The 12053-nt window shown below is 42.0% G+C and overlaps 2 protein-coding genes across 2 annotated transcripts; one reads left to right on the forward strand and one right to left on the reverse strand.

The window, feature by feature from the left end:
- The first annotated feature begins 196 nt into the window (after nt 1-196).
- On the forward strand, nt 197-6698 carry slc30a4 (solute carrier family 30 member 4). Its single transcript, XM_051100697.1, has 8 exons — nt 197-340; nt 730-1200; nt 1280-1426; nt 1502-1655; nt 3216-3438; nt 3529-3634; nt 4488-4622; nt 5236-6698. Exons 2-8 carry the CDS (start codon nt 810-812, stop codon nt 5388-5390), a joined length of 1311 nt encoding a protein of 436 aa, XP_050956654.1. The 5' UTR covers nt 197-340; nt 730-809; the 3' UTR covers nt 5391-6698.
- A 2209-nt stretch (nt 6699-8907) lies between these two features.
- cunh15orf48 (chromosome unknown C15orf48 homolog) lies at nt 8908-10257 on the reverse strand. The gene is made up of 5 exons (XM_051100705.1): nt 10140-10257; nt 9933-10009; nt 9752-9840; nt 9457-9517; nt 8908-9149 (listed from the first exon to the last, which is right to left on the reverse strand). The coding sequence occupies exons 2-5, from the start codon at nt 9972-9974 to the stop codon at nt 9081-9083; spliced, it is 261 nt and encodes an 86-aa protein (XP_050956662.1). The 5' UTR covers nt 9975-10009; nt 10140-10257; the 3' UTR covers nt 8908-9080.
- Nucleotides 10258-12053: the final 1796 nt, after the last annotated feature.

Here is a 12053-nt window from a genome sequence, read left to right on the forward strand (position 1 = left end):
TCCAATACACATACAGAAATACAGAAATTGAATGGACAATGAAAAAACATAATTTTTGAAAATTGTAAACAAACAAACAAACAAAAAAACAGTTATTTGTTTTCGCAAACGAACAAATGAACATGACGTAAATAACAGTTCTATGTTAATTTTGTACATGAATGTGACGTTCTAACGTGCGCGCGCCCTGCTGTCTGTCAGACGGAAGTGCAGCAGATCTGGGACGAGCGCAGAGTGGAAGTGCTAACGCTAAACACACTCACACACACTCACACACTCCGAGATCCGCCTGAACACACAGCACAATGGACGGAACCAGCAAACGGCAGAGTTTCGGAAGGTTGGTGCTCGTTTGTTGATAAACCGGCGTGTTTTCGTTGAGTTTTGAGTGTAAACAAACTGACCGTTAGCCGCTAGCATGACTGACAGTCCGTTCAGATCCACATCAGCGTCACTGTCGATCATCAGACGCTGTTGGTGACCTATGAAACTCTCCCTGGTGCCCTAACCAGGTGTGTGTGTGTGTGTGTGTGTGTGTGTGTGTGTGTGTGTGTGTGTGTGTGTGTGTGTGTGTGTGTGTGTGTGTGTATGTATGTGTGTATGTATGTGTGTGTGTGTGTGTGTGTGTGTGTATGTATGTGTGTGTGTGTATGTATGTGTGTGTGTGTGTGTGTGTGTGTGTGTGTGTGTGTGTGTGTGTGTGTGTGTGTGTGTGTGTGTGTGTTTCAGGTAACCTAGAGTGATGCCCCATGAGAGCAGCGGTCAGCCGGACACGTTGATGCTGTTCTGTCACTAGAGTTTCCTCACAGATGTCTGGCGCGGGGCTGATGGGTCGCGTGAGGTCGGCGTTCCGCAGGCGGACGGACAGCTGGCACCTCAGCGACACGGCGGCCTTCGACTTCTCCGACGAGCTGGAGGACGACGATCCGCCCAGGTTCAGCCAGCTGAAGGTGGTGGTGTCCGGAGAGACGGACGAGCTCCCGGCGGCCGCTCGCAACGGGACGGCGGTCAGCACGCTGGTGGCGGACGACGACGACTCTCTGCTGGGCTCCTCGTCCAGTCTGGGGAGCCCCGGGGCCACGGCGGACCCCTGCGACGGATGCCGCAGAACCAGGGAGCGCGACAAGCGCAGGAAGGTGATGAGGAAGCTGGGCTTCGCCGCGCTGCTCTACTTCCTGTTCATGGTGGGCGAGCTGATAGGTGAGCGGCGGCGCGTCGGTGAGCGCGTGCGGCGGCCCGTCTGTCGTTCGGTCGTGTCAGTGCTGTCTGTGTGTTTCAGGTGGATACGTGGCCAACAGTCTGGCCATCATGACGGACGCGCTGCACATGCTGACGGATCTCATCGGGATCGCGGTGTCGCTGCTGGCGCTCTGGCTCTCGGCCAAACCGCCGACCTACAGATTCACCTTCGGCCTCCATCGGCTCGGTAACCGTCTCGCCACGTCTCGTCGCGTCTCTGCGGCGTCCGTGATGTCTCACCGGTGTCTTTGTGTGTGTTCAGAGGTTCTGTCCGCGGGCATCAGCGTGCTGCTCATCTACATCCTGGCGGGCGTGCTGGTGAACGAGGCCGTGCAGAGAACCATCCATCAGGACTTCACCATCGACGGAGACGTGATGCTGATCACAGCCGCGGTGGGAGTCGCCGTCAACCTGCTGTGAGTCCGAAACACGTCACGTGCACGCTTACGTGCTGCAGGACAATTCTGAGATAAAAAAGTCAGAATCGCAAGAAATAAACTCAAAGTTGAGAATAAATTTTCAGAATTGTGAGATGTAAAGTTTGTCTTGCAATTCTGTTGTGTTTCTGCCACAAAATAAAAAGCAAAGCTAAGGGCGACTTCTTAGAATTTATCTTAGAATTCTCAAGCAATTCTGATTAAAAAAAAAGAGAATTGCAAAGTATAAACTCAGAATTGTGAAAACAGGCAAAATTGCAAGATAGAAACAGGGTTGCAAGAAATAAACTTGAAATTCTGTGAAAACAAGTCAGAATTGCAAGATATAAACTGACAGTTTACTTCTGATAATCCTGTTTTGTTTTTGCCATAAACTAAAAAACTTAAAAAGGTCATTCTGACTTTTATCTTGTAATTCTGACACAATTCTGAGAAAAAAAAAATTGCAAAATTGTGAGAACAGAACTGCGAAAACAAGAGTTGAGGTGTAAGCTGTGAGAGAAAAATTCACAATTACCTTAATTTTTTATCCCGTGGCAGAAATGAGCTCCTAAAATTACATTGAAAAAAGGTGAAAGAATGCAAGAAGATTACGATGTAAAAGGTTCTTTTTGGTTCTGTATGTTCTGTATGTCATCTTGTCCTGTCGTCCTTACTGTCGTCTTGTTCAGTCTCTTTCCAAAGCTTGCTTTCAGGATTTTAAATAATCCTGAAAAAGTTTCTCTTTTATGGAAAAACGTGGTTAATTTTTATTTTAATCAGGTGAATGACATCCTCTTTTATTCACTGAAGACACTTTATTTTGTCAAATTCCGATCGTAAAGTTTTGGAACAAGGCTGCTTTATTCTCTGATCACACAGTTTCACAACTGAAGGTACTGATTTCAATTTTTCTGATAAAACTCCATCAAAATCCTGTTGTGTTGGGGTCAATTTGACCCACATTTGTTTTTTTGTTTTTTTTTAATTGCTTGAAAAATTTTTAAACCATTTATTTCTTCTTGAAATGTTGTAACTTATTCTTATTTAGGGTCAGGAATGTGCGTGCGAGTTTTGATCCTTAGATGTGTTCTGGAAAGGCATCTGTGAACAGATCTGCTTCTTTTCTGTGTAGACGTAACAGAATCCAAACACAGCCTTCCATAAATGACAGAAAGCTTCCAGAATGACAGATGATGACATGAAGTACATAAACTGTAGATAGGGATCGATGTATAGCACCAGTCAGTCCACTCTTTATGGCACAAATGGATCCTCATACATAGGAGGACACTCCTCAGGGTTGGTTATAGTTACTCAGTCTAGTACTGTGATTAGTCACTGAAAAACCCAGCAGAACTGGTCTAGAATGATTCAGAAGTGTCCTGATGGAGGTTTGAGCTGCTCATCTGACCGCCTTCTATCTGTTTGAATCATCTGACCTTATTGCTGTGGCTCATAAAGCACTGTTGTTCGGGTTGAAAGTCCAGAGGAGCTGCTCATCGTTCACTCCTCAGGATGAGTCGCTCTTGTGTTCAATCAGTGTGTGTGTTTGTGTAGGATGGGCTTCCTCCTCAACCAGTCGGGCCATCTTCATTCACACGGCCACACCCACTCTCACGGGTCACCGGGGCGGGGGCGGGGTCAGGCTCAGGCTCAGGGCCAGACTCAGGGTCAGCGGGGTCACGGCAGTCTGGCGGTGCGAGCGGCCTTCATCCACGCTCTGGGTGATCTGGTTCAGAGTGTCGGTGTGCTCATCGCTGCGTACATCGTCAGGTTTAAGGTACGACCTGTTGAGCTGATATAGTCTGTCACATGTCTGAAATTACTTTATGACGATAATAACATGCTTGTTTGTGTGTGTGTGTGTCAGCCGGAGTATAAGCTGGCCGATCCCATTTGTACATACTTGTTCTCCGTGTTGGTGCTGTTCAGCACATTCCAGATCATCAGAGACACTGGCATCATTCTGCTGGAGGGTGAGACACCTGTCCATCTGTCTGTCTGTTCGTCCTTCCATCTGTCTTTCTGTCCATCTGTCTATCTCTGTCCATCCATCCCTCCGCCTGTTTGTCTGTCCATCCATCTGTCTGTCCGTCCATCTGTCGGTTTGTCCATCCGTCTGTACATCCATCCATCCGTCTCTCTGTCTGTTTGTCCATCCATCTGTCTGTCTGTCTGTCTGTCTGTCCGTCCGTCCATCTGTCTGTCTCTCTGTCCATCCATCAGTCTCTCCATCTGTCTCGGTCCATCCATCCGTTTGTCTGTGTGTCTCTCCATCTGTCCATCCATCAGTCTGTCTCTCTGTCCGTCTGTCTGTCCATCCATCTGTCCTTCCGTCTGTCTGTTTGTCCATCCATCCACCTGTCTGTCTGTCTCTGTCCATCCATCCGTCTCTTTGTCTGTCTGACTGACTGTCCATCTGTCTATCTCTGTCCGTCCATCCGTCTGTCTGTCCATTTGTCTGACTGTTCGTCTGTCCATCTGTCTGTCCGTTTGTCCGTCTATCCCTGTCCGTCCATCCATCTGTTTGTCTCTGTTCATCTGCCCATCTGTCTCTGTCCGTCCATCCGTCTGATTGTCTGTTTGTTTGTCTGTATGTCTCTCTGTCCGTCTGTCCATTTTTCCATCTGTCTGTCTGTCTGTCTGCCTTGTCTCTCTGACTGTCCATCTGTCCTTCCATCTCTGTTCGTCTGTCCATCTGTTTGACTGTCTGTCCGTCCGTCCATCTGCCTCTCTGTGTGTCCATCCGTCCGTCTGTCTGTCTGTAATTTCGGTGTGTGTGTTGAGTGTATCAAGTGTCATACAGTGACGAGTGTTTGCTTGTTTCAGGTGTTCCGCGTCATGTGGACGTGTCTAATATCAGAGCTGATCTGCTGAAGCTGCAGCATGTGGAGTGTGTGGAGGAGCTGAAGCTCTGGGCTCTGACGGCCGATAAAACCGCAGCCATCGTTCACCTGCAGCTTGGTGAGTCTTTGATCGCAAACAATAAGGGCAGAATGACAACTCTAGTGACTGCTGTATTTTGTGTTTCACCACATCCTGAATATTCCATATTTTTGACTCTAAAACAGCTTCCTTACACAAGTATTCAAACTGCCGTTACCAGTTTATGAACTCATGATGAACTGTTTAATGAATTCTTCTTCCTTCTCGAAATACACAGTGTTGGGCGTAACGCATTATATGAGTTACATAATGTAACACAGCAATTTACATTACATAATCAAATTACCTTTTCAAGTAACTAGTAAAGTAGCACTTGTAGCACATGTATGTAGCACAAATATGTAATGCCAGTTACTTGTTGCTCACATATAACGTTTTTTGTTATTAAAAAACAAATAAGCAAACCCAGCCCAGGTGACAAATAGTAACACAAAAGTAATGTAATGCATTACTTTCCATTAAAAGTAACTATGTAACACAATATTATAATGCACTAATTTTAAAAGTAACTTTCCCCAACAGTGGATGTATGTATCGCTGATGCATGTAATTGCAGGTTGTTTAACACCATGCTGAGATGAGTTAACATCATGATATTGGACTAATGTATCTGCCTCTGCTGTGTGTTTAGCGCCGGGGATTGTGGGTAACTGGGAGGAAGTGCAGTCAAACGCACGGCGGCTGCTGACGGTGTCACACGGCGTGACACACTGCACGGTGCAGCTGCAGACGCAGAGACAGGGGGCGCCACAGTCCTGCACACACTGCCTCACACCCAGTGCCTGAACCCGTCTGTCTCTCGCAACCTCACTACACACACACACACACACAGACACAGGACGAGAGAGAGAAAGAGACGGGGAAACTGACATGTCGACCCGGCAGGGTTTTAATGATCGTCTAGCAGTTTTTTCTATAATGAATAATGACCTCATTTTGATAAACCTTTAATACAGACGTGCACGCAGGAGGACCAGACCCGCTCGATTTGCGTTTGCTTCGGACCCGTCTGTCACTGAGGAACGTCGACAGATGGAGGGACGCTGTTATGTTTGTGCGTCTGTGTGTTCTGGGGTGAATCTCATGAAAATGCGTCCGGGTCACACCGACCACATTTGAAGAAAAACAAGTGTTTAATTGTTTTGCTTAAGCTGAATGAAGCCTGTTTTTTTTTTTTTTTGCAACTCGACAGTATTTTAATCACGGTTAAGCACATCTTACGCCTGGATTCTCACTGTAATAACGCAAAAAAAATTCAATAACGTAATGCGTTTGGATTTACCTCTGAATGGTTTTGATTCTCTGTAATTTTATTAAAATCAGCATGAGTTGAAGGCAGTGCAACACATACATGATGTAGAAATACTTCGCAATTAATATTTCCTTTTTCGGATTAACCTAGGTGCTGTGTTTGCATGAAAATAATGCCACAATGCAAATGAACAGGTTTTATTTGATGTATCTTGTGAAATATAACCTGAACGTGTTCTGACATCTTTCATGAGATTTACTTTCTGAGAGCTGACTACACTCAAATCATCCAAACGCGTGTGTCCTCATTTTTCATATCTCATTACAAAACATTAAGTGTTGCATTTGTTTGCAGAAATCCTTATTTAGCAACTGACAATCGTAGTGTGACGGGACAGACTGTAGTTTCACACGCGTCTCACTGCAGTTTTGTGCATTTCAGACATTTATAATCATTGTGTGCCAATGTGATCAATTCACAAACTCAGAACAAAACGACACAAAATGTCCTTTTTATCTTTTTATTTGATTATCTTTTTTTTTTTTGGTGCAGATTGAATAAGATTATTATTTAATTGTCAATGACTGTCATCAGTATTTGGCCATTATGCCTTTTTATTATTTTTATGGTTTTGTTTTGTTTGTTTTTTGTCTTATAATTTAGATTTTTGAAGCAAAAAGTCAATCGTTTGCATCAGAGTGAAGGTTCGTTCAGTCGTTTCTTTCTGTTTGCAGTATTGTTTTATGTGGGTCTGTGTGTCTGAGGGCATCAGGATGATCGATTTACACTGACTGCTGAAGCGCTTGAAATAACTTGAAATAAACACATTTTAATTGCCTGTATTCGCTTTTCATTTGTGTTTTGTCTGGATTCATGTTTTGGCTGCTTAGACTAAATTGTTCTGCAGTTGAAAAACATCTGTCTTTAGTTTTCTGATGACATTATGAAGTTTGGGTGAAACCTAGGGTGTGTCTGTGTGTCCTGTTGGCTCTGTAATGATGTTTTCATTGGTGGTGTTGTGGTTTGATGACGTCACAGTGAGATGTGCTGCGTCTCTTAGGAACAGACGTGTGAATGCTGCTGTTGCTAGGTGATGATCTGTATGGACAGTGATTTACAGTTTGACTTGAAGTTCAGCGTGTTCCACTCAAGGACACGACGAAGGAGGCGGATGAGATTTTACTCACGCGGTGGAATGAAAATCAGAGAGGAAATTAAAGGAATAGAACATCAAAAGTAAAAATTTGCACCTCAGGGCATCCAAGATTAGGTTGAGTTTGTTTCTTCATCAGATTTGAATGTGTCATTGCATCACTGTCTCACCAATGGATCCTCTGTTCCAGTCTCCATAGGAACCCATTCAAACAGCGCCCATCTGTTTTTAATTTAGATAACGTCGGCAGCTTCGTGTCATCGACACACTCATTAAACTTTGAGGAGCGAGACACTGACAAATGACGGTCATTGCGACATTGCAAAGTGATGGCGCTATGCAGCCATGTGCTCTTTAAAAACATTTTAGGTTTAACATTAGATTATCAGCTCAGAATATACGCTAATTTGACTAGAAACACTGGAGACCAGAAATGCAAAGCATTCTTCAGTTTAAAAGTCAGGCCGACTTCTGCATTCCGGTCCTTGATTCTGATTGGTTGAGCTGCGTGTAAATTACTCTACAAACATACACCTTTGTTTACATTTGAGTGTTGCTCGGTAACCACTTTGCTGCAGCCACAGCTGTTTCTGAGGAACTACATTGTTTGGCAGAAGAATAATGTTTTTTATTAATATCCTTTCACTTTATTTGCTCCTTTTATTTTGTGAAACCTCACTACGTATATGGAATAACAGTTTCATGAAAGCAATAAGCCCCGTAAAGCTGTGGTTCCTTGGGGCTTATTGCTATAATAATCCACCACTCCAGTCCATCAGTTAACATCTTGAGAAAACTAGAACCCACCATGAAGACGTTTTTAACTAAAATAGTCCATAATCCATTATAACGCTTCCTCCAGTGAAAAAGTGGTCTGGTCTGAATCAGGAGAGAAGTCTGACCTGATCAAACACCGTTTACAAGCCAAAATAGCTTTTGTCTTCTTAAGATGTGAACTGATGGACTGGAGTGGTGTGGATTACTTGTGGATTATTGTGATGTTTTCATCAGCTGTTTGGACTCTCATTCTGACGGCACCCATTCACTGCAGAGGATCCATTGTTGAGACAGTGATGCAATGACGGATTTCTACAAATCTGATGAGGAAACAAACTCATCCCAATCTTGGATGAACTGACAGTGAGCATTTTCAAAAAAAAGTGTTCACTTTTGGATAATCTATTAAATAAACTAATCATTAATATCACTTTTAAAATATACCTAATTTTTAAAAACTTTCAAAGTGGAGCTACACATTAAATACAGCCGATAAAACACTTCTTATACACTCATCGTCACGCTACACGTACGCATGCGTGGCGGTTAGTGGTGCGCTGTCAGTTTTTTAGTTCTGTTTATTGGTTTAGCTCTCACTGCCTAACACTTCCTGATCACATGATGGGCGATGTTACAAAACACTGAGTCACGTGCACACACGCACACACACACACACACACTCGCAGGAGAAAACAGACAAGTTCTAACCAGTAAAAAACAGGTCTGGGGAATGTGGGCCGACGTGAATGTTCATCATGATGCAGCAAATTTCATGAAGCAGTTCATGAAACACACACGATCTGATCATCTTCAGACCATCTGTGTAACTGAAAGCTTGTTCAGGTCAGAGATGAACGACTGTTTCTCAAACATGAATGGAACAAGCGCAAAGACGGAAGCAGGAAGACCTCGGCAGCACTTCCTCTTCTATTAGATTACACATAATGACTTGCTGAACTGTCAGCAGGTTTGATTTATCGACTTATTGTTCTGGCTGAAGGAAACGCTGCGAGACGAGCCTCGCTGGGTGGATTAATGGCTAATCTGAAACCGCTTGAGATGAATCCATCTGCAAATGAATGTATCCAACAGGGCTTAAACCTTCATGAAGGAAAGGCAGATTCTTGTTTTATTTATAGCATTAATTTATTTCAGTTTAAATCCAGTACACAGGTAATGGAAGGCACAGTGCATGTTTACAATACAATCCAGCACATGCAGAAACAGTTCAGAAAACAGAACCAATATCCCAATTAAAACAGCACGAACACTCAGAGGACACAATGAGAGCAGATCATTTGGTCAGTTTCTTCACCAGCTCCAGCTCCTCCACTGGTTTCCACTGCTGGTTAATAGTTATGAGCTGAACGGAGACACAAACAACCTGTTAACGTGTCTCTGGAGTTGATCAGCTTAATTTGAGCTTCCAGATGGAAATAAAGGTACTTAAATGTCTAAAGTCAACATGATGATGTTCATCCTCAGAGCATCTCCACGTCTCAAAGTTCATTCCATTTCACCCTATCCCTATCTGATATTATTGCTGTTTACAATCTACACTTATGCATCCTAAAACAATGATTAAATAGATATTTGGCTGCTACTAAACATTGCCGTAACCAGCTGGTACTGATCTGTGAAACACACTATGAATGAAGAGCGTTTCGTACCTTCTGTGGTTTTGACGGATCTAATGTCTCCCAGGGCTCTGGATTTGAAGTCTTGTTTAAACTACACGATTTAAGAAATTTCATCAATGTATAGCTTTTATAATATTATACATTAAATATTAACTTTTTAAATACATATCAGACAGTTTCATTTTATGTATGTTAAATTTAAAACTTTATTTTCCTCAAATACTAGTCCAGAATAATGATTAGAGAATAAATCATTAACCCCATTAAAAATTTAAATAAAATAAAAATCTTAATATCAAAGCCATAATAAAGATAAGTTTCTCACATCACATCCGGTTTGGTCAGTAAGAAGTAAATGGAGGTTGCTGTTGCTCCAGCTGCCGCACATCCCACAATCCCAATCAGAGGAATTAACTAGAAAAAATAAATACAAATGAAACAGGCGTATTAATATAATAATCCACAGAAGACTGATGATGCTGATGCTGATGAACAGTCTTCCTCACCTCCTTCCTCTTCTTGAGCATTTGTAGAAATCCTCCAAACATCTTTCACCTGCTAGAGTGAGGTTTCCTAAAAAAAACTAAATTCAAAACGATTCCATTCAGAAGCTTCCAATGAGACATCAGTGAGAGTTTGAGAGTCAGATGAACAAATAAACATCAAACTCATAAATGAGTCGTGATGCGGACAAAGGATGAAAGAGAACCGACCTGCTGAAGTTGCGCTGTAGTTGCAGCATCATTCTGACTGCGCTGCTCTTTTAACACAAATGAGACGCCTTTATTGGCACGTACACACACACACACACACACACACACACACACACACACACTCTCTCTCTTACATACGCACTCTTGCATGATATCACGCGCTTCTCCTTCAAACTGAAACTATGAGCGCATTCCTGCTTTCAGCGCCCTCTGCTGGACACACTAATTAAAACACCATACATTCTTATAGTGACTTGGCCTATAAACAATACATTACACATACACACTGTAAAAAAATAATACATGTAAATAAATAAAAAAAATAAAAAAAATTCCTATATATATATATATATATAGGAATATCAAGCAAACGCTACATTTAGTGGCAGATGCGCGTGTAACAATGTTTCCACAACAGTGACATTCAGTGATGTGTCGTGAAGGTCGTCACGAATCACAACAAAGTTTCTATTTTGGCCTCGCGCCAAAATACAGTGACAGCTGACGTGATGATGTGAAGCCAATAGTTTTAAACTCCATGTTTCTAATATATTATAGCTGAAATTCACAGCTTTTACTATAGTGAGACTACGATGCTGTATTATTCTGCTTGCAGTTCTGCTGCATAATACATTTGTAAGAATTCATCGCTGTCGGTCGGAAACACATACCACAAGGTGATGGAAAAACAGGTCAGACGTGTGCATGTGTCTTTATAGTATTGATTAACATTTTACCAAAACCAGGCTCGAGGTTTTCGACCAGCGAATGTTTTGTCCGTCATCTGAGGCAGCAGGTGCATCACATTACGTTTTCTTCAGCTTACAGGTATAAAGTTCACATTCACATTCTCATTCAAGGACGTAGTTACATTTATTTAGGGTAAGTGTCTAAAATGGACATCCGCCGTCCGTTGCGCTGTAGGATCATGTTTACACACAGTTTATCTGTCGGTTAGATGCACTTGAAAGCAAATTATTCCATGCCGCCACCCCTAAACACAACCGCCACTGTCATGTGAGCAAATCAGGTAACAGACAAAAACGTCCGTCAGTTATGGCCCCGCCCACTGATCCAGAAACTCCCATTCTGTTGTACTTGGATGAAGCGCGAATTTCGAAAAGGCGCGAGTTTCAGTTGTTGACGGTTGGTCTGAGGAGAATCTTCAGCTGTGAGTTTCATGATATAAATGATGTAAACAACGACAAAAAACAGCAGTTTTGAATTTTATTCAGGTATTCCACGTTTCTGTTTATAAATCGGATGATTATAAGCGCTGCTGTTGATTTTATTTCCGTAAAAATGGTAACTAACTTAGCTCATAGTAATTTAACGTCTTGCTGTTTGGTTAGTTAGGGTTATGTTTGTAATATTTTTTGAAACATTCATTCTAAGATTTAAAATTTAGATTTTAATCATCGATATGGGACTTTTTAATCACTCTATATAGACTAGGAGTCAATTTCTGTTATGTTATATATTATTTTAAATCGTATAGAGAATATTGTGGCTTTTTTTTTTTTTTTAAAGATTATTACACACTAATTATTATTATTGATATTAATGCTAAAGGCCCTTATCTTATGTTAGAGTTATGATTTATAATGAGCAAAAGCCATTTGTAGTGCAATTTCAATATTATTACAAAACTAAATTTCCAATTAGGTCCAGTTAATTTTAATTTTTGTATATAGCACATATTATTCCTCAGCTGCTTTACAGAAACAGAGCTTTACAAACCCTTAGAGAAGCAAAAGTCAACAGAGACCAGTAAAATGCTATTTTTGTAGGAGAAATGAGGTTTTGAGTTCAGAATGTACTTTTTTTCTCATTGCTTTTGCTTTAACATTAACACAACTGATATTTTTGTCTTTTAGACGTTCCTTCAGCTTTCTTGCAGAATGAAGAATGTGG

The sequence above is a fragment of the Labeo rohita genome, unplaced genomic scaffold, assembly GCF_022985175.1.
Source record: "Labeo rohita strain BAU-BD-2019 unplaced genomic scaffold, IGBB_LRoh.1.0 scaffold_108, whole genome shotgun sequence".
Classification (NCBI taxonomy): Eukaryota; Metazoa; Chordata; class Actinopteri; order Cypriniformes; family Cyprinidae; genus Labeo; species Labeo rohita.